The 23375-nt window shown below is 39.5% G+C and overlaps 1 protein-coding gene across 1 annotated transcript in view; it reads right to left on the reverse strand.

Annotated features, from left to right (window-relative positions):
- The window catches only part of LOC106542791 (low-density lipoprotein receptor-related protein 2), a 49431-nt gene that overhangs the window by 6315 nt on the left and 19741 nt on the right, over positions 1–23375 (reverse strand). The window contains exons 14-29 of the mRNA XM_087717025.1: positions 22450–22767; positions 21812–22021; positions 19611–19925; positions 18591–18806; positions 16333–16571; positions 15298–15427; positions 13961–14136; positions 12481–12667; positions 10101–10319; positions 7790–7970; positions 4753–4954; positions 4314–4478; positions 3336–3536; positions 2244–2790; positions 1352–1480; positions 215–322 (exon numbers count right to left, since the gene is read on the reverse strand). Coding sequence (XP_087573151.1) covers positions 215–322; positions 1352–1480; positions 2244–2790; positions 3336–3536; positions 4314–4478; positions 4753–4954; positions 7790–7970; positions 10101–10319; positions 12481–12667; positions 13961–14136; positions 15298–15427; positions 16333–16571; positions 18591–18806; positions 19611–19925; positions 21812–22021; positions 22450–22767 — 3543 coding nt within the window. The remainder of the gene's footprint in view (positions 1–214; positions 323–1351; positions 1481–2243; positions 2791–3335; positions 3537–4313; positions 4479–4752; positions 4955–7789; positions 7971–10100; positions 10320–12480; positions 12668–13960; positions 14137–15297; positions 15428–16332; positions 16572–18590; positions 18807–19610; positions 19926–21811; positions 22022–22449; positions 22768–23375) is intronic.

Genomic DNA, 23375 nt, shown 5'->3' on the forward strand with positions numbered 1-23375 from the left:
ATTTTCACTGGCAGAGGGTTGCAGGAGGCAGTGGCAGCAGAAAATAGCGCCTGGGAGCCCGTTTTCACTGGTAGAAGCACTGCGGGCCGGTCCTTCACTGTTTCCAGAGTGGCCCCGCAGGCCAGATCTAAATACCCTGTGGGCCGGATCCAGCCCTGAGCTTTGAGTTTGACACCTCTGCCCTATGATTTCTCAAAGTTATATTGAACTTTACCTTGTTGATATAGTTTGCTGTAGATCTTTATATCCACAAGTTTCTGATGTGTTTGAAACCACCAGTTTTCTACTGCTTCCAGCTGACTATGCCACACCTTCATTGCATCTGTTAGGAATAAAGTTAATCAGGCAGGAGAAAATATTTTACTGCTACGCAGAGTATTACTATTGATTTACAGGATACTACACAACACAGTATTATTATCTGACTAGAATCTGTTAATTTCTGAGCCATTACAATACAAGTAGTTCTGAACTTACGACCACAATTGAACCCAAAATTTCTATTACTAGGTGAGACAATTCTTAAGTGATTTTTGCCTCATTTTATGACTTTTCTTGCCACAGTTGTTAAGTGAATCACTGCAGTTGTCAACTTAGTAACCTGGTTACTAACTTCCTGGCTTCCCCATTGACTTTGCTTGTCAGACGGTCACAAAAGCTGATCACGTGACCCTGGGACACTGCAACCATCATAAATATAAGTCAGTTGGAAAGGAGCATCTGAATTTTAATCATGTGATTCACGAGGATGCTGCAACAATTGTAAGTGTAAAAAATGGTTGTAAATCAAGTTTTTCAATGTCGTTGTAACTTTGGTCACTAAATTAACTGCTGTAAGCTGAGTACTACCTGTATCACATTACATTATAATAGGCTAATAACTATACTGAACACTGCATGAACATTTGCAAATAATATATTAATATAGCTGGACGCAGGTTTTGAATCTGAACTTACAAAATATTTGTTGTGCACATATTGACATAAAAATCTGATTTCTGGTTCCCAGATTCTATGATATGTCATAGTTCTGAATCAGATAAATGACCCAAGTGACACACTGTTTAATATATTATGATTGAGCCGCAGTGGCGCAGTGGTTAGAGTGCAGTATTGCAGGCTGCTTCTGCTGACTGCAATTTGGGAGTTCGAATCTCACCAGGCTCAAGGATGACTGAGCCGTCCATCCTTCCAAGGACCCAGATTGTTGGGGGTAGTATGCTGAGACTGTAAACCGCTTAGAGAGGGCTGTAAAGCACTGCAAAATGGTATATAAGTCTAAGTGCTATTGCTATCTGTGACAGAGAGCTTCCCCTTTCCTTGGGAATTCCTATAGTTCAAGCCTGCTTACGATTTTGAGCTGCTGTTGTCCAGGACATCATTCCATCCCCTACTGTGAAGAGCATAAGGCCATGTATTCCTCTCCGAATGAATCTGTGCCCGGAGCCATCTAGACGAATGCTTTCCACAGAACCTTTTGCTATAGGAAAAAGAGCCTAGTCAGAAAAGTAATACAATAGGAAAAAGGAATTGCACAAGATATTTGATCAAAATGAAACAGATATGTTGTCATCTCTGGTAATCCTTTATGGACTTTTCTTGAAACAGGTCTGAAATTATGAGGTTTTTTTTTAATGGGTTTGTTTATAGATAAGAGAAGAGCCGAGGTGGCACAGTGGTTAAATGCAGCACTGCAGGCTACTTCAGCTGACTGCAGTTCAGCAGTTCGGCTGTTCAAATCTCACCAGGCTCAAGGTTGACTCAGCCTTCCATCCTTCCGAGGTGGGTAAAATGAGGACCCGGATTGTTGGGGGCAATATGCTGACTCTGTAAACCGCTTAGAGAGGGCTGAAAGCCCTATGAAGTGGTATATAAGTCTAACTGCTATTGCTATTGCTATATGGGAAGAAGGGATCATTTGTTGCATTTTAAAAGAAGGGGATAAGTTGCTTAAACTGTGAAGAATGTGGGAAGTCATTTTTTATATTTGCTTTCTTTACCGCATTTTTATTTTTGATTTCTCTATTTTTTTCTTTCTTCCTTTTCTTTTTTGCACCTTTTATTATTCTTTAGGGTTTTTTACTGTTTGTATTAGTTTTTGTTATTGTAATTATAATTCTTAATAAAATCACTGTTAAAAAAGAAGTACATATAATACTAGTCTAGGAGTATACCCAGTTTTTTCATATGCTAGGAAAATAAGCTGAGCTCAGAGAATTTGACCAATACATTAGACTGCTTACCTTGGTCAGCCCAATATAGCCAGGTGCCACCATCCACTATTGTTAAACCAACAGGAATCAGGGATCTCTTCCAGAGTATTCTCTGCCTACTCCCATCCATAGCAGCACATTGTATCGTGGGATTGGGTATGCCATGTTCACCACCTAAATCCACAATGCACATGGATGCAGTTGGGGGATGCACCACCACAGTGGTTGGTTTGTAAAGACCATCACTAAGTACCACGTCCCTATATTTGCCTTCTGATGCTGCCACTTGGACAGATGTATATTTATTGTCAATCCAATAGATGTTGGCACTTAGCCAATCAAGTGCAAGCGATATCACAGTGCCCTCAACTGGCAGAATCTTCTTCAAAGAAGCTCTTCCAGCATCTTTAATAGCCAGGACTTTTATAAAGTCATCCTTTGAGTCTGAGAAGTACAATGCAGCACTGCGTACAGAGTAGTCTACAGCCATCAGGTGAGTGACATTAATCAAGGGGAGAGTGCTGTGCTCAGGAAGTGCTGTCTGCCCAGCTGTGGAACGCAGTTTTTTCAAGTAGACCTAGAGTTCAATATTGGAAACAACATTATTATATTTTCATTTTACAAGGGGCTGTTTGCATTCAGCAACCTGCTCTAAGACAATTCTATCAGAGTAGAAGCCTAGGAGTGCTGAAGCCCATACAGATTTTGCTACCTTGTGCGATGCTAAATGAAAATACTGTACAACAGCTTCTATTGATCTCTGTAACACTTGACTACAAGGGGTAAATTATCACTTTCCAACAGAATTTCAATAAGTTGTAAAAAAAAGTGGCTAACTTTTGACTGAGTCACTCTTTTTGAGAAAGGTGTGTGTGTGTGTGTGTGTGTGTGTTTGTGTGTGTGTGTGTGTGTGTTGTGTGTGTGTGTGTGTGTGTGTGTGTGTTTTCAGGACTGCTCTGTAAAAATTAACATGCAGTCAACAGCATTTACTTGTTACTAAGGAAAATTCAGATGGAAGCCACTTTGCTCTGCCAGCCAGTTAGACAGCTGTAAGAACATTTCATTTGGGCAACTTGGCTTACAGCTGACTTATTCTCTTTACTATCCAGTTGAAAGCAATACCTGTGTAACATTTCTAGGAGCAACCAGTAACATGAATGCTGACTCCTTTAATGGAATGCAAGTCTTTCCATCGCTTGATAGCACAAATTCAAGTGGGCAATGGCAGCTTCCTCTTTTGCTGGGGCTTAAGAGGCACAAATACGAACATCCAACTTCTACACATGGATTAGGGGCTGCTGGCTGCAGAACTTCATGCATCACCTGAAAGCCAAATTTCAAGAGCGTGAGATTGTTACACTAGGAGTTTCAGAGCATCTCTATTATGCACTTTTGTATGTTCCTCCTCAAAATTTATTAAAGGAATGCACACTGTATAAACTATATTCCACTATTTTCATCCATCGTCCACTTGCATCATATGGCAAAAGCCTGAAAGTTTTAAAAAAAGCAGTCAATTTACTTTATGACTGTGTTTTTTTCAGTTGATAGGACTCTTAGATCAACTCCAAATCTATAACTGGTATGTTACTATCTTCTTTCTCATTTTTCAATTTTCAGAGCCATATATCACCACAGGAAAGACCATTGATAACAAAGATTTTAAAATAAGGCCAAGCAATATCATTCAAACAGCCTTATTCTTCGCGATTTTACATAAGTTTCCCATAGTCTTTTTCCCCACCATCTTTATGAGTCCAAGAAAACAAAACAATGTATCACTTTCACTTCTTTGCCTACTATCAAGTCTAGCATCACTATAGGCATACTGGTTGACATTACCTTTGTTTTCTTAATATCAACCAACTTTTTTTTTCATTTACCCCCTACAAAGGGAGATTGAGCAAATGAAATAAACCAGTTCTATTAATAGAGGAGAAATCTCTGAAATAAATTTGAAGATTTGAAGATCCAGGCCAAATACACTGCTTTAACATTTATTCATTCCAAGCCAGAGACATCCCCTGTGCAAAGTAAAATAAAAATAGGCACTTGCTCTAGTAATCAACCTTTCCATAATGTGTACTATTAGTGCAATACCTTTAGTCCATATGGTTGTCCATGACTCTTTAGGAGAACTCTTCTATTTTTGGCTGTCCTTTTGTCTATCTTCTGTACTATCCTTGTTTGCATGTCAGACCAATAGATGTAGTCTTCAAAGATACCCACTGAAAAGGGACTATGTATCTCATCCAGCTGAAAAATCTGAGAGAAAAACATTGTTGTTAAGAGATGCATCACAGCTCAGGGACTGAGATCTTATTTTCAGACAAACAAAAAGATCGGGAAGTCAGACACATTCTCACATTTATTTCCACAACTCAAGTCAGATATGGAATTCTGAAACAACATAGAATACTATTCAGAGAAGAGCAAGATTATGACATTATCAGAATTGACTCTTTCCTTTAAAACAAACAACTCAAATAAATTCTTGCCTGCTTCCAGCTTAGTCAAGTTTATGTACAGTAGGCAATACCTTCATATCACTACCATCCAAAAAAGCTGAGCCAATGGAGTGAAACTTGTCATCAGACCAGAAAATTCTCCAGCTCAAGGAGTCAATGGCTATGCTTGTGGGCCAACCTATTCCATCATCAATTAGCACTTCTTTATTACTTCCATCCATCCCTGCTTTCTTGATTGTGGATTCAAAGCCTATTTCACACCAGTACATAAATCTAGGAAAGAGAAGATAATATTATATATTTTTATAGAATGAAATTCAATTTCTATGGCTTACAATGCTTTCTAGAAGGGTTATTGACCACCAAGTTAGATGGCCTTCATTGTACATTTTCTTTAGGATACCAGACAAGGTGTCCCACTGGTATTTCAGATGATGTCAGACTCTAGGGGAACATTAGCATCGGAATTCTTTTGGCTAAAGTCTCTTCATTTGAATCCTACTTTCTCTGGAATTTGAAGTTAGATCGCCACTATCTTTCTATCCAATCATGCATCAGATCTACAGTTTTAGCACAATTATGGCATCATGTACCTTAGTTCCCATTAAGCATGGCGCTTGGGGGAGAGGGTGGACTAATCTGTTAAAGTTAATACTTCTGGGGACTAATTCTAACCCTTCAAATGGGCCATTTCATTTGCATTTAAATAGTATTAGAGCCAAACTAAAGAAAAAAATATTATTTTACATCCATATCATTTAAAATTTCTGATAATCTGAGACAAGTTTTCACTTTGAAACTCCATTCCATTCCCAAGCTAAGGGTCATTTCTAACCAATGTGCATAATATACTCCATGTGTTTGTGTGCGCACGCATGTGTATTTCTGCAGCTAAGAGTAAGCAAGGTCACTAACAAAATTAAGCCAAAATTGAAGAGCTTCAAGTGGTTCAACATGGTATTAAAGACACTAATTTAGGCATCTCACCAATAAAGGAGAAGAGCAAGAAACCATTTAAATAAAAAAATAATGATTCAATAAAAACTCCAAGAAACATATTAGTTTTAAAAATTTAAACTTCACAACCTGAAAACAATACCAGACCAGACTGCAGAGCAGGATGAATACATATTAAACTGGCTTGGAGGTTTAAAAGGTTTACTGCAACCTTCAAGTGAAAAAGGGAGGGAACACTGCAATCTTGTGCTAAAAAAAACCTCTTGAGATCTAGCTAATATCCATCCATTGAAGCATCCTAAAATGCATCTTTTCTAGCTCTTCTAACACTAACCTACAAAACAATCCTTTGGGATGCAACTTCAACTTAGGATTTCTCGCCTATCCCATCATATTCAAGTGTGGAGAAGGCCCGCACAGCTTCCCTTGACTCTGATGTGAAGGGAGTTTAAGGTGGCATCATTAGCCTAATCAGTGACGTGCGGTGAGGGATACCGTTGGTGAGGCAAGAGTGCAGCAGCGGCGAGAAGCAACGTCCCCGCCGCTGTGTCCCACAGGCGTCTCTCGTTTATGATGGACATAAACGTGAGACGCCTGTCGGACACAGCAGCAAGGGTGTTGCTTCTCGCCGCTGCCACGCTCTGCTGCCTCACCCCCCGCCTCCTCCGTCCCCGCTGACATTCTTGGGAGCAGGTCGGGTGGCTGGCTGGCTGGCTGGCTGGCTGGGAGGAGAAGAGCGGTGAGTTTTTGTGCCGGCCGGCCGGCCAGGCAGGGAGCAGGTCGGGTGGGGGTGAGTGGCTGGCTAGCTGGGAGAAGAGCGGTGAGTCCCTCCCCAGCCAGCCACAGGGCTCACCGCTCTTCTTCTCCTCCTCCTCCTCCCCCCTCGGTGCTGGGCTGGCTGCAGAAGAAATGGCGGCTGGTGAAAGAAAAACCTCTCCAGAATCACCCTTGCACTTGCGCCGTCGCTCAAGTGCAAGACATGATTCGCTGCTCCCAGATCAGGAGGCGGGAGAATCAGTGCCTCTTTTGCATATTAAATCTTTTGCTTTTTAACTCCTCCTTAACTTTTAAAAGGCGAAAAATTCCTTAAGCAAAAGAGGCCCCGAGTTCTCTGGCCTCCTCCTAGTTAACACTGAGAGCAGACACCAAGCCACTGTGACTTGAAATCTGGTAGCAACTATCCTGGCTTTAATTCATTAAAAAAAAATATTTAAAACTCTTTCCTTTCTCTCAGGAGACTGGGGAGGCTCCGCCTCCCTTGCCTCTAGTTACTGCACATCCCTGAGCCTAATGATGAAACCATTACAGACTCTGAATAATCCCAGGAAAAGAATGGAATCCCCTTATTAAATGGACTGCCAGTGTATGCTCATCCAGTGCTTTTATGGGGCGCAGCCTTATGAATAGGCAGTAGAACAACTGTTACACAGCAGACCAAAGAAATTTTCTGATCAGAATCAGAACCTGATCCTACCCATTCGGACCAGTTCGGCCGAGTAGGTAGCAACTTGGCCTGCCACACCCCCGAACTGGCTCTATTGGTGGTGGCGGCGCCATCTTGATTTTTGGTTTGCGCATGCAGAGAACAATCATTGCAAAAAATATTTTTTCCCTTTTCTAATGTTGTGCACATGTGCAGACCTTTTTGTGTGCTGAAATGGCAGTAATGCCAGCAGGAACCCACCCCTGATCAGAACGTCAAAATCTGGGAACAATCTTGCCTTTGGTTTTTAAATTTTGTATCTGAGATTAATATTTGAATATTTATTACTTTTATTGTTAATTGCCCAGACTCGCTTTGCAGAGTGAGATGGACAGCATATAAATTTAATAAATAATAAATAAATCAAGCAGAATCAATAGAGCAGTACTCCTGCTTTCTTCTCTCTAAAAATATCCATTTGCCTTATTAATTATGATTCAATCACACAATTGGACAGACCTGACCACACATCAACATGAGCCCAGACAATGTTTCCAGTCATGACCCTCTGAAATATCTTCCCTAAAAACACAACATTAGTGACTTAATAATAGGAGATAATTTTGGATGAACTCACCTATCCATCTTGTTTCTGAGATCTATTTCTAATTCTTTTGAACCATTCCCACAAGCCCAAACTTTGCGCAAGCAAAATATAAAAGGCTTACCCATCCAGTGGGTGGAGAGCTAATGACCGTGGTTGCTCCAGATTCTCAAGAACCATCGTATAGACAGGACTTCCCTTCCAAGTGATATTTAACCATGTAGCCAAGATCTGTCCTGAGGTACCATCAGTCCAGTAAAGATTTTTTCCTAACCAGTCCACTGCTATACTGTCAGATTTGATGCCTGTAATCAGATGTTTGAAATGACAGAAATGAATCTACACCAGTTTCCACAAAAACTAGGATCTCAATGCCATATATATTAGACCAGCGTATGTATGTATGTATGTATGTATGTATGTATGTATGTATGTATGTATGTATGTGTATATGTATGTGTGTGTGTGTGTGTGTGTGTGTATATATATATTATTTATTATATATTATATATTATATAATGTTACAAATGTAACAAAGGCAACAGTAAAAATATTGGGTTTCTGTCTGGATGGTCTCTTGTGACGAGCTGATAGACAGAGAAAGGAAGCAGTAGGCTTCCTCCTATATTTGGGCATACCAGGGGTTGTGACACTAAATACATACCTATTTCCCTGGCTCAGCTGATAAAGGAGGAGAACCTTGTGGCTTAGTGGTTAACACATCTGCCTAATATGTAATACAGCCCAGGTTCGAATCCCAGTAAGGGTATGGCTAGCTGATGAGAGCTAAATAGCTTGAAATAGATCTATACTAGTCTCCCTTTATTTATTTATCAACACAAATACAACATGTGTGTGTGTGTGTGTGTGTGTGTGTGTGTGTATGTATGTATATGTATGTATGTATGTAACCAAAGACATACATACTAACACCCGCGAAAACATCAGAAAACAAATATATACATATATACATAAATATATACCTCTCACCCTGGCTGGCTGATAAGGAGTCGAGCCTTGTAGCTCAATGGTTAACACATCTGCCTGAGAGGCAATAGAGCACAGGTTCGATTCCCAACATAGGGTATGGCTAGCTGATGAGAGCTAAATAGCTTGAAATAGATCTATACTAGTCTCCCTTTATTTATTTATCAGCATAAATATAACAAATGTAACAACAACAAAAAAAGGCAACAGTAAAAAAATATTGGGTTTCTGTCTGGATGGTCTCTTGTGACGAGCCGAAGACAGAGAGTGGAAGTGTGACCTTCCTCCCATATTTGGGCATACCAGGGGTTGTGACTTTACATACATACATACATACATACATACATACATACATACATACATACATACATATATATATATATATATATACACATACATACATACATACATACATATATACATACATATATACATACATATATACATACATATATACATACATATATACATACATATATACATACATATATACATACATATATACATGTATGTATGTATGTATGTATGTATGTATATATATACAAATCTGTGGTGATAAACATTGCTAAGATTTGCAAACATTTGAATGGAAAATATCAGCCAACATCTCTTATTTAGTAAGCAATTATAAAGCAGAATTTTATTACAAATTATTTTTTAAATAGCCATATTAAAAGAAAAAACATCCTGTTCAGAGGTTTTTGTGCAGAGTACTTTCGGTTTAAGCCTGACTCAGCTCCCAATAGATTGTTCACTGTTCACAATACCTGAAATCCATCTGCTTAGGGAATCCTCAAAAATACTCATACTTGACCAATACTCATAAAAGTATGCTTTTTTAGGGGGCAGCTTTGCTGTTACTGTCCCTTTATATTAGTGTACACTGGAGGAGCATTTACATTTATACACTAGAAGCTGCAGATTTCAACCATCATCAACTCTACAGCAAGGAATTCTTGGCCTTCTGAGCAATTGTCCCAGGTGATACATAATCTTCCTTTGCCATTCATGAGGGAGTTTAGTAGAATAACCGCATGTGTGATGTGAGACTTTGTCAACTTGTATGTTTTCTTCCAGAGGAACTTGATGAAATCTTTCCTTCAGTCTGTCAGCTAAAACTTGCAGGCAGGATTAGGTCTGTGAACCCAACTGGTATTGTTGTTTCTCAAAGTTATTTTGTTATAGTGTTAAAAGTATCAATTTAGAAATATAAACACTCAATTTTTCCTTAGCTTTTTCCTTTTAAATATAAGTAGATTTGAATTTTACTTTGTCTCGGGTGAACCTGTGAAGCTTCCAAGCACATGAGAGTGTGAGTCAGCTTCAACAGTCAAATATGAGTTCTACCAATAGTTTATCTTGCCAAAGTTACAATTAAAATTAGTTTTGCCCTAAGCCACTAATTTTTTAAAAACAGCCCAGACATCTGAAAATATATTAAGACCCACCTTTTATTAGAGTTCCCTTTTCCTGGGTTTTCATATCAATCCACTTAATACTTTCTGCATTGAGATTCATCCAAAAGACAGTCTGTGATACAAAATCGTAGTCAATGGAAAAAATAATGACGTCATGATCAACTCTCAAGATAACATCCTCTTTCATGGTCCTTAATCCGAATACAAGTAAGTCAAACTGAACTGCAACTAGCAGTGATGGCTCAGAACCTATGAGAAAAACAAAACTAGTTACTTTCCATGCAAAATATGTATAAAGTGCAACCACCCAACTATGTAAATTAAGGGAGAAGTAGGAAATAGTTTAACAAGTCATCTTTTAATGAGTGATGTTCATTCTTCCACTCTATTCTTTGTTTTCTATTATTTAGCACTGCACTCAAATTTAGACACAGCAAATATACACACAAAACAGAAAGATTCCAAAACCATTTGAGAAAAACACCAAAATAATTCACTATTATCTTCTGCAGATGGTGGGTTGCCTTGTTTTTGCTGATAAAAACAGAGGATATTAACCAAATAATGGTCTGGAAAACCTCCAAAATCATTGTTGAAAAATGATGGATGCCTTTGAAGATTAGCCTGAAGTGGCAATCCTAAAATAAAAACATGGAGAAATGGGCAACTCCCATGATTTTTGTTTGTTTTTGGTTGACTTTTTATTTTATGGAAAACTTCTCTTAAATTCAGGCTTGACTTCTGTTTAAGATACTATTTTGCTCTAGGGAACTATTCAAACTTAGTTATTTGCCTCTTAGGTTTTCTTCATAAGGCCACCAAAGTCATTTCATGCTGAATGTTACTTGCCACTCAGCCCTATCAAGAAACTGCTAAAGGTGCAGGGAAGGGGCATTGTTCCTTTACTGTCAACAGGCTATTGCAGGGGTGGCTATTGTAGGGGTGGGCTGCAACTGGTTGAACAACCGGTTTGATGATTTTGCACTCCACATGCACACATGCCTAATGCATTTGCGTGCAGCGTTCAAAATACAGAAATTTGAAGCTCAGCTGCTTACCTTCCAAGGCAGCCCTGGTAAGTAGAACAGCGGAGGTGTGAAAATCAGCAGCGCAAATCAGCTGCACAAAAAAGAAGGAAATATAGGACAGGATAGGGCGGGGGCAGCTGATTGTTGGAACTACCGGTTCACCTGAACCGGTCTGAACTGGCAGCAGCACACCACTTGGCTAGCTGCAGAATGGCTGCTAATTCTCATTGCTTTGAGATCTGAGTTATAGATCTGTTGCTTTTTGCTAATGTTCCTACAAATTAGATCATTTGTGGGCCTAGGATTAAAAATGGCAACATGATCAGAGTTTCTATATTTTCCTAGGGGAGAATATGAAATAACACAGAACTGACTGTCCCTTTTTGTTCCTACTTAGAATGGATGCCTGTTTTGAACATTTCAAACTCAAAATGTTTTGCACATATGTTGATGTGTGAAATTCAAATAGGATCACTGCGGAATCAAAACACTAAACAACTATTTACTTTACCCAAAGTATTTATATTTCATTATGAATGCATTATTTTAACTTTGTCAGATTTTTCTTTCTGAACTACCATAATGGCTGCAATCTTAGCAGGGAAGGCAGCCTTTAGTTGGATGAGATCACCATAGAGAGCAGGGGTTCCTAATCTTTTGCCACACACCATCCTTTTGTGTAATCTTAATGTATACAAACTCCCCTAAAAATCCAAGTACGAAAATGAACACAAATGAACAAGGGAAACAATGAAATTTGGGAGGAAATGGATATATTGTAACAATATAACTAAAACATTCTTTAGATCTCAACTGAATTTGGTTCCTTCCCAAGGGAAGGAACTCTCTGTGTTTGGGAAACCCTGATCTAGGAAGTTAGAGGTCTTTGCCCACCTAAAGGTAAATGTTCCCACTATCTAGTTGTGTCCAAGATTCTAGGGGACGGTGCTCATCTCTATTTTTTACCCAAGGGAGTCAGTGTCGTCTGAAGACATTTCCATGCTCACATGGCCAGAATACTATATGCTGAGGTGCACAGAATGCTGTTACCTTTCCACCCGAGTGGTACCTATTTATTTGCACTGGCATGCTCTCAAACTGCTAGATGGGCAGGAACTGGGGCAAGTAACACGAGCTCACCCCAGGCTCTGGTCTCAAACCCAGGCTCCAGCTGAGCTTTCACACACACCTTCTTTATCCACCTAATACAATCCTCCAGCTTAATAGTACAAAGCCAAAAGGACTTATTTCAAGACTTCTTACCCAGAAGGTAAAGCTTTCTATGTTACATTTGCCTTCAAAAAAACTGTATGTGTTCACTAAATTTGAATCATATAGATTCAATCAGTGGAAAGCCAATCAGTAGACGGGAAGAATCTTACCAACTACTTTACATGTGTGGTCATCAGGCTCCAGTAAATATCCAGGGTGGCATGTGCAGTAGTAACTGCCTTCTGTATTGACACAGGTCTGGCTACATTTATCAACTGACAACTCTTTGCATTCATTGATGTCTTTGCAAGAGCGCCCATCACTATTTAGCTTGAACCCCTCATTGCAAGCGCATTGCTGAAAATTAGAAAACATGCATTATTGTCTAGGTAAATTTTCACAACTTCTCTTTTTCCTCTCTCTGCATTCCAAAGGTTGCTACTGGAAACTCAGAATCCAAATACAAATTGAGATTTAATTCACAAGTATGCATTTAAGTAATACATTTGAAGGCATTGGGGTTTCCAATTATTTTTTACTAAAGAATTTTTTTACAAAGTAAAACAATTCAAGTTTAAAGAAAAAAAAGGAGAAAGTGATAATAGAAATGAAAGAAATGAAAGAAAAAAAAGAACAAAAGATATAAAGAGTAGCTTCCAGATTTCTTTTAAAAAGTTACAAATGCATTTATACTTATTCTCTTGCTCTAAGGAAGGGAGTATCCAACCTTGGCAACTTCAAGAGCTATTGGCTGGGAGAGTTATGGGAGTTGAAGTCCACAAATCTTAAAAGTTGCCAAGGTTGGACACCCCTTCTGTAAGATTACAAAGGGGCTCCCCTTTCCAAACTTTCAATCTGCTTGCATTGCTTGATGCTGTTTTTATGATTTAATGGTAATCATCTCACCAGGATTACCCATCAGTAACTGCTTTGAGTTCTTTTAAAATTATGTTTAGGTCATCAACAAGATAATTTTAATTCCTGAAACTTTTCTGGTATCTTTTTCTATTGAGTCCCATTTTTCCAAATATCAGGGATTTCAACAACTCTTGACTTTGTACTGCTTGTTCAAAACATTTTATAGTTGTAGTTTAGTTACTAACACTTTCAATGAACAGTCTTATTTTCTTTTACCTACTTTTATGTTATTGGTTCTCACAATCCAGGTTATTCTGAGACATGGCCTCCAGAACCAGAGTTTGAAAGTATTACTTCTTTATTCAGCCAATCAAACTATAATGCAACTTTTACATTACAACTGGAAAAACTATTGCCAGCAAGATGCCTTTGCATTTTAATACTTTGTCCAATCCGTCATAATCTTCCCCAAGTATTTCTCATTTTCTCATGGCTACAATCACTATCCTTGTAAAAAAAAAATTAGCTTAAGATGACAAACCCTGTTGCTTTAATAGTAGCAATGAGTCCATATTGTATTATTATTTGAGATTGGACATCTATTTTTCATATTTTGAAAGAATTTTAGAATAGAGCCTAGGAAGAAACAAATCTCCTTAACCCATTATTTGCTTTTACAATACATTCAGTTTAAAATGTACATGTTGTCCATTTTTAAACAGTTGTCCATGTTGTACATGTCCATTTTTAAACAGTAACATCATCAACATACTAATGCTGGTCTTTACTTACAGGCCCACTAGGAGATTTGTAACAAATGTGAGCACATGATTTTTGGCATGGCATGGCACAATGGCTGCCTTCATCCATTCCATCTTGGCAATCAGATTTCCCATTGCAGGCCAAAGTATAATTGATACAGGTATCACCACAGTGAAATTCATAGTCATAGCATTTCCTGGGATTACCTGGAAAAGCAAGGAGGAGTTCAAGACTCTAGTTTTAATGCAATTATAAACAAAATAACCACTGAAATCTAATGAAGCATAAGCCAAACTGAGTATGTCTTTTCATGTGATTGATCTGGAATAGGGTAGGTAAGAAGAATGTAAGTCAACAAAGAACTTGAAGAAAAATCTGGAACTTTGTTGTTATAAATGTTGAGCGAAGCAAGAATGCTCTATGCATAAAAATAGAAATATATCCTAATTCCCACACTAGAAGAGGGCTGGATGAAAATTGATGGAATTAAAAGAGCCGAGGTGGCACAGTGGTTAGAGTGCAGCCTTGCAGGCTACTTGAGCTGACTGCTAGCTGCAGTTCGGCAGTTCAAATCTCACCAGGCTCAAGGTTGACTCCTTCTGAGGTGGGTAAGATGAGGACTCAGATAGTTGAGGCCAATATGCTGACTCTCTAAACTGCCTAAAGAGGGCTGTAAAAGCTGTATGAAGTCTAAGTGCTATTGCTATTAGCAGAGATGGCCAAATTAACTGCTTTAATCAAAGAAAAGGATACATCCAATGTTGCTTCTATTTGGAAAGTGCTTCTAGATTTTGTGCTTGAGATAGGGAAAAAAAGAAACTTTGACTTTGGGATTTGCTGATTAGACAGGTTTGCTATAGAAATGGCTAGTACATATTAAGGACTGTGTGCAAAAGTAAAAATTTGAGGCTGTAATGTTATTTTTATTCTACTATGCAGAAAAGAGTCAGAAGTTAACGCTGTTCGCTTTCCCCTTTAACCTACACTTCTCTCTCTCTCTCTCTTTTCCCCTTCCCTCTTTGCCCACTATTTTCATTTTCATTTTATACTTTGATAAGTTTCATAAAGTTATATTTAAAAAGGAGAACATGAGCTCAACAATCTGGTAAGCACAAATGGAAATAAATGGCAGAGGCAGAAGGATAGTGAGAATGAGGTGCCCTACCATATCCTTAAATTTCAACTCCACAGGAAATTAAACCAAACATTTAAAGACTAACATAGGACTGCTACAATTGTAACTTGGCTCTTGTTTTGCAGAACTTCTCTCTGTTAAGCTAATGCCTCATAAGACAGACAGACCCCTCCCATCATTTCAAAAAAACAGACTATTGCACTAGCTGACAGGATGAAGAAAGTTTACATACATCCAATCTCATCAGTCCCGTCTCTGCAGTCACGTTCCCTATCACAAGTCCAGTGATCTGGGATGCATTCTAATGAGTTGTGACATTGCCACTGATGGGCACCACATTGTTTCTTTGGAAATCCACAGTCCTGTAAAAACCAATCAATCAATCCATCAAGAACTGCTGCTGTTCAACAATGAAACATTTAAAATACTTGAAGACTTGAGATGGTGTAGGTTCTCCTGCATGAGCGGGGGTGGGGGTGGGGGAGGTGGACTAGAAGACGTCCAAGGTCCTTTCCAGTTCCATTCTATTCTTTTTGCCTGCTGGCAAAGTATGACTGACTTGACTTGAGATGCTATATTGCTGTAGAAAAAAATGCTATCTGAGCTGTGATACTTTACAGCAACACAGAGAAATGAAAGCAGGCACTATTGAGAAGAAACCTGAAAAAAATTCTGGGGGGATGGGGGCAGGCGGCTGCTTGATCCTGCCTTCTGATTTGCTGAGAAGTCTGCCTATACTGCATATCTTTAGAAAGAAGTATCTTAATATCTCTGTAGCAGTTCAGAGACATTTGGTGACCATGAATGGAAATATGCCGTGTGCTGGCAGTGACTGAAACTTTCAATCTTGACAAGAGTTATACATCTTGAAAAGTATTCAGAAATAAACTTTTTTTTTCTTTTTATGATCCTGTAAATCCCTTGTATTGGGATGGAGCCGGGGCAACTGGATGGAGCTGAGCATTTATTGGGCAGATGCCCTTCCTGATGCCACATGGAGTTCACAGCAGATATTTTCTCTTTGTGCCCTGATAAACAACTGCCACTCCCTATGACTGAACTCTCAACCTCCTCAGGGTGAGACAATCTTCTTAATCTCTAAGTCACCATGCTGCTCAAGCGCCACACAATTAAGGTTACTTAATTCTTAATTAAGGCAAGGACTGTAATGGAGTAGCCCAGCTGCTGAGTGGTTGAAAAGGCACCATTTGTCCTGTTTACCCCAAAGGGGGAAGCTAGCTTACTTTAGGGTTTTCAGCATTTGTACCTGCTCATCTGACCCATCTTTGCAATCCAGATCCCCATCACAGAGCCATTGCTTTTGGATGCATTCTCCACTTTCATGGCATTTGACTTCATCATTGTAGCAGTGCAATTGTTTGGGGACTGGGCAGTCTTCTTCATCGGAATGGTCCTTGCAATTATAATTTCCATCACAGTGCAAGATATAAGAAATACACTGCCCGCTTTTACACTGGAAGTGCAGGTCACTGCATATGATCTGAGCTGCAAACAGATAATAATGTTTAACTTTCCCTTGTTTCATGCCCTCCTCAAAAACTTACCCAGACAGTATGAATCAATTAATAAGTAACAATAGCTTTAAAACCTATCAAGATTTTATAAAAGAATGCTATTCACCTTACATGGTAGAAGAGTAATAAGTGCAGCAAAAGATTTATGTTCCCTGTTTGGCTATGACATTGTAATACCGTGTTTTCCCCAAAATAATATAGTTGGTTTGTTTGTTTCCTTTATTTGTATGCCGCCCTTTTCCCTGGGGGGACTCAGGGCGGCTCACAATTCAAAAAAAGGGGGGGAAAGACAAACAGTAGACAATACAACATGTTAAAAAAAGAGCACAACAGTCACACAGTTCGGGTGGGGCTACAATCTTAACCCCAGGCCAGCCGGGACAGCCAGATCTTTAAAGCGGCGCGGAAGGACTGGAGGGTGGTGAGGGTCCGAATCTCCACGGGGAGTTCGTTCCAAAGGGTCGGAGCAGCCACCGAGAAGGCTCTCCTCCGGGTAGTTGCCAGTCTGCACTGGCTGGAAGATGGAATTCGGAGGAGGCCTAATCGATGCGATCGTATCGGTCTGGTGGAGGTAATTGGCAGTAGGCGGTCTCTCAAGTACCCAGGCCCACTACCATGAGGGGCTTTATAGATGATAAGTAGCACCTTGAAGCGCACCCGGAGATCAACAGGTAGCCAGTGCAGCTCGCGGAGGATAGGTGTTACGTGGGTGAAGCGAGGTGCACCCACAATCGCTCGCGCGGCCGCATTCTTATTATATATTTCTTCCCACCAAAAAAGGCACCAGGTCTTATTTGGGGGGAATGTCATCCAATGACTCACCTCACATGTTTGCGTCGCCCCCTGCCTCCTTTTCACTGCCAGAGGCCTAACCCTAACCCTCCTCTAAGATCACAGACTACCTTGTAGAAACCACATTTCCTAGTTATGTGAGTGCAGAACAAGAGTTAGGAAGCCACTGCTCTCAGCCATGAGTCAGTTATTAGAACTGAGGTGGTCCCTGCTTAAGCCCTTTGTTAAGTTCAAGCCTTTTGTTAAGTTCAAAATGTGGTTTTCACAAGGCAGTCTGTGATCATAGAGCAGGTAGCAGTTAAACTTGTTGAGGAGTCTTTCGTGGCACATGCAGAAAAAAACCAAATCATGCCTTATTTTGCTTTTGTGTCCTTTTCTTCCCCCACCCCCCAAATAGCTGAGGGAAAATATTTGGTAGAGATAGTGTGTATGGTGTGGTTAGAAACCAGGAGACTGTGAGTTCTAGTCCCACTTTACGCTTGAGTCAAACTGGATGGCCTTGGCCAGTCACTCTCTCTCAGCCTTAGGATGTAAGCAATGGCAAATCACTTCTGAAATCTTGCCAAACAACATGTGGGAACTAGTCCCAAGAGTCTCCAAGAGTCAACACTGACTCAAGGCTACCAAAAATAATAAAAAAGTTAACTTGAGACAGGAAAGGCTGTCTTTACTGCGTATAACTAAGAACCTGATATGGAAAAAGGGCTTCCTCCAGAAATCTGAGAAATTTAGGCAATGTAAGTCAATGTCACCACTTTAAATTTGCCTCAGAAAAACATATACAACCAACATAATACTTTGAATCTTCAACCTAAATGTAGCTTCCTGTTGATTTCTTTTTTCCAAAGCATCCCAAATAGAGACCATTACCATAATCTAGTGAAGAGGGCATTAGGTAGAGTTGCTCACCTTATTGGGACTCTATTTATGTTTATTAGCCTACCTCAAAGTTTGACTGCCTCCAGCCACTGACCCGCCCCCACAAGTCTTCATCCAATTCAGTAACAAGGAGAAATAGAAATGGGTATTGCTAGCATTTATGTTGCATTTTCCCTGACCTCCTAATCATTTAGCCAAGTAGCTTCAAATGCATTTCAGAGAATTTCCTGTTTATTCCAGCTACAACTTGCCTAGAAAACCAATAATCCAAAAACCGATTGTTCCTTCTTAGATATCTGTCTTTCCTGCACTGGCTTACCACAGTTTTTTTCATCTGCCTCATCAAAGCAGTCTGGGCTCCCATCACATAACCAACTCTCTGGCATACAGCGAGTGTTGTCATCACAACGCAAAGCACAGAGGGGTGTTGGCATCCAGCAGCTAGATTCATCAGAGCCGTCAGGGCAATGTTGCACCCCATCACACTGGTACTTCTCATTTATACATCTGTGACCACTCTGGCACTGGAAGAGTCCTTTAAGAGAGACACATTACAATAAGCTCTATATTCAGGCACTACATATTTGCAGAGTCCTTTCTTTTTCCTATTAAGATGATTTCAGCATGGACTATTTACAAAGCCAGTTGCCATATTCAGTAAGAGCAGATTTCAATCTTTTACATAAGTAAGTCTGGCCTTGATGCAGACTTAACCACATTGATCAAGATTGTCTACTTCATTAGGTTAAGAGTTGCTCTGTCTGCTCTTATACTATAAGAACATGTGATGCTGCATTTGTTTTATTTAATTACTACTTGACTTAGATCATTCCCCATTCAATAGACTTCAATAGGCAGTCCACAAATAAATTCCCAAACAACAACAAAAAAAATTAAAAAGTTAAAATTAACAATAACATTAACACCAAGTAGTCAAGTAATAGATAACTCCCAATATGTGGTGAAAAAGGACAATTCTCATCACTTTCCTACAAGTCAAAAGTGTGGGAACCATCCAAAGGGAGCAACTATTCCCAAGAGCTTGATAACTACAAATACCTCCCTAACACCTTGCCAAGAGGGAATCCAAAACATCCTTTTGCAGATTAATTGCATAAGATGGACAGATTCTACCCAGAAAAAAATGGTCCCCAAATATCTTGGATCCAGGTCAAAATGTTGAATTGCATTTGAAACACACAGGCAGCCAATGCAGTGCCTATTCCTTATGCTCCACACCACTAGCTGCATGTTAAAATGCCTCAGAACAAAACTGATAAAAATAACAGAAGCCCACTCTGCTCAAATGTTTGGTGTCCAGACTGTGAGAACTTAGTACCTGGGTTACTACAGAACAGGGAACAGTCCTCTTCATCAGATCCATCTGAACAATCATGGTCCCCATCACAAATGTATTCATGGGTGACACACTCTTTTCCATTCTTGCAAAGCAATTCTCCCCTTCCACAAACCAGAGGTGTCACGACTTTGGCCTTTGTAGTAAATGCAGTATGTAGAACAAAAGGTGCCATTGTTGAGGTGGTAGATGTAGTCCTGGGCACGACTGTCATCAATTTTATCTGTGGAACTGCTCTAGTCGTAGTATGAGGCCATTTAACAGTTGGATTTGAGACAGGAACCACTTGCATTACAGCTAAAAAAACGTTGAATTGCAGATAAAAAGGTTAACTTCACAGCTCTTTGTGTGTTCATGTATTTATATAGCACTATAGTTCTTGCATTTGATAACAATTTTTCTTCTTTTCTATGGAAAAATGGAGTAGTTGCCTAAAAACCCAGGAAAGCTTAACCAACATGGGGTCATATCAGAGGTAGTATTCAGCTGTTTCTCTCTGGTTTGGGTGAATCGGTTGCAGCGGCTGCAGGAGGCTCCACCCACCTGCCCCGATGTAATGCGCGAGGACTGCATATACACAAAAGGGGGTACACATGTACAGACATTTGCTAACCTGTAGGGAAGGTAAAGGAATTCCACCGCTGGGTCATATCATCCTTTAAGTATTTCAACCCCCCTCAAAAGATTGAAAGGTGTTACCAGACTTCACATTAGAATGAAAATATTTTCCCTACTGTAGGTTTTTAAGGATCAGTCACTTAAAAGAAAAAGAACCTCCTTGCTTTCTCTTATTTAAAATGTGCTGTAAAACTATAACATTACATCACTGTAAGGTAGATTATATAAAGACACTGCATATCAAATAAATTAAGTAAAATCAAAACATATTTTACACACTAAGTGAAGACAGTCCTTGGGTTTAAGATTGTGAACCAATTATCCAATTTACTTTTATATAGAGTTCTGCAGCGGAGTAATAAGAGTTTTTAGCTACCAGTGTACATAATTCTAATTATTACTAAATTATTATTCCTAAAAAGTTACTAGTAAAAGTTAAAAGATTAGTAATATGAGGTAACAGCAGAAACATTAGCAAAAAGCCCATTATGGACCCATTTTCCATTCCTGTTTCTATACTGAGGGCTTTTTTGGTATGATGGTTAAAAATACCAGGAAAGAAACTAAGAGACCATGAGTTCTAGCTCTGTCTTAGATACAGAAGCTGGCTGTATGATTTTGAACCTTAGCAATGACAAACCACTTATGAAAATCTTGCACAAAATCCTGCAGACATGTCTGGTCAATTTCAGATCTGACTTGAAAGCACTAACAACCAAACAAAGAAACAAATAACTAGTCTTTAAAGATAGCCAAATAGACAAAAGATATATTAACTTTTTGAACTTTATAACCAAAATAGTCCTCTGTTGGAAGGAAGCAAATCACCAATACAAAGAATCTGGTGACCACCAGAGTCTTAAACCCATCCACCCTTTTTTTCCTAACCATAAACTTAAGTCTTCTGAGAACAGAATGCATGGAACACTCCTTCCTGTAACCTTTTGCCTCTGGTTTCCGTTGCAACTTATCTTATTAGGGTGCCACCACCATGAGGTGGTAGTGCTAAACTATACTGCTAGAACACTTATAAAGCATTATTAACACTGGGCAGCTATTTTACACCATCTTTAATCTGCTGGACACTTTCTATTCAATTTGAGGCAAGCAGCAACATATCCCATTTTCAGTTCATGCATGATTGCCTGAAGCTGGATCTTGGCTGAAACTTAATGACTATAATTTTTAATTGAGACTTAGAAGAACCGAGACCACAACCAAAGTGGTAGGTTGCCTTCTAATTTGAGTCTGCTTTTTTTTTAAATCTTCTCACAGTTCTATAAAGATGCTATTCTCTTCCGGGAGCTACAAAGGGCACAAAACCCAGGAATCTGGCAAACCAAACCAAAGGTCAACTCTAAGTATCTGCCAGTCTTTGTTGAGACATTTAGGTATAGGCTGATCCTGCAGAAATTGCTTTAGCATATAGAAAGCTACCAATTCAAGCTGCCACCAATGCAATCTGCCTACTGTCAAACTGGAAGTCACTCTCCAAGTAAAGATTTTTGCCTGGCCATCACTTACTATTCACTGGCAAAGCAGGGGCTTCCCTGGAACTTGCTTACCACTTTTCAAATCTGTGTCAAAGACGAACAGTGCCTTTTTTACTTTAGCTACTTGCATAGTGGAGGCCTCCATTGACTTCATGTTCCAGATCGTAAGTGATGTGTCATTGAATGTGACCAGGTAAGGCCTATAAGCAGCTGCCACTTCATGGGACCAACCCTGCTTCAGATTATATTTCCGGTGGGTGATGACATTCAGTACATTAAGCACTATGATAATAGAAAGAGTGCAGGCGTTAGAATCCCTTTGTGACAGGTGGAAGCAAATACTCTAGATGTATATCTTCTTCAAGAAGCAATGAATTGAGTAGTCTAACTTTAAAGACCAAACCAGCTGACAGATCTAACATTTTCACATGAACGCTGTAATAAAGTGACTTAGATGTATCTAGAGCAGTGTTTCTCAACTCTGGTGACTTTAAGACTTAAGAATTCCCCAATCAGCATGCAGGGATGTGATGGGCTAAACGGCTTATTCTAATTCTTAACCACAAACCTAACTTGTTCTTTAGCTAGTCAAATGTAAATACATGCTACTAGGAGCATATCAAACTGAAATGAGATAAATGTAGGCTTGTACTGCATTTCCACAGTGTTTCATATTTTAGCCAAATCTCCGTAAATAATAATTCAGTTACCCATGTCTTTTGAAGTCCAGAAAAAATTGGATGAACTTATATCCAGAACTAATGGAGTATCTTCTGTCCAGGTTTCATTCCACACTTCCTTGATTAGCCCACTTTTCAGAGGGTGGAACTGGATGCGTTTGCCACTTTCAAGCCAGAGGAGAGATGCCCTCTGCCAGTCTATGTAGAGATGCCATATAATATTCTTAAGCGCCGCATGATAGAGGATCTTTGACACCAAGCCAACAAACGTGGTAGTCTTAATTTTGGTTCTGTCACAAGTTAACCAATAAAGATCTCCTGATGGTATATCAACAGTTGCTGCACAGACTACAAAGGAAGAAAAGAGAAATCAGTTTTCTTTCCCCTATAATCCTTAACTAACTTGCTGGATAGAAAATGTCCATTTGCTCATTCTGTGCAGAAAACTAGACCTTAAAAATAGAATACACTGCTAGTAAAGAGGCAGAAACTATTCAGATCCAAGATTCTTCAACAGGCACAGAGCACTAGAATCTGTGGGAACTAGTCCTCTCTCCCAAGTTAATATTTTCCTTCTTGCCACGTGTTTCTCCTAGCTGGTTATTGACTAAGAAAACCGTTTTGCAGTTCCACTGATATCTACCAAGCCACGTTGCCACCACCATCTACTACCTACAGTCATTGTCATCAGTCTGGAATTGAGCCAATGAATGCTATGAATGTTCCTTCCTTCTGTAATATGGATTCCTTGATTAAAGAAGTCAAACTGTTAGTAGTGGCTGTACCAGCTTTTAACTGACTTTTGGTTAACTCAGGAAGCTAAGCAAGGTGAGAGAGAGAAGGTTTGGTGTAGCTGTTTTAAGGCATCAGGATAGAAACTGGGCAACTCTAGTCCCTCCTTAGGGACAAAGCCACCTGGGTTTGGTTGGAAGTTGGGGGTTCAACATAACAAGCAT

The sequence above is a fragment of the Thamnophis sirtalis genome, unplaced genomic scaffold, assembly GCF_051295495.1.
Source record: "Thamnophis sirtalis isolate CommonGarterSnake01/CBP01778 unplaced genomic scaffold, rThaSir2_p1.2 scaffold_5, whole genome shotgun sequence".
Classification (NCBI taxonomy): Eukaryota; Metazoa; Chordata; class Lepidosauria; order Squamata; family Natricidae; genus Thamnophis; species Thamnophis sirtalis.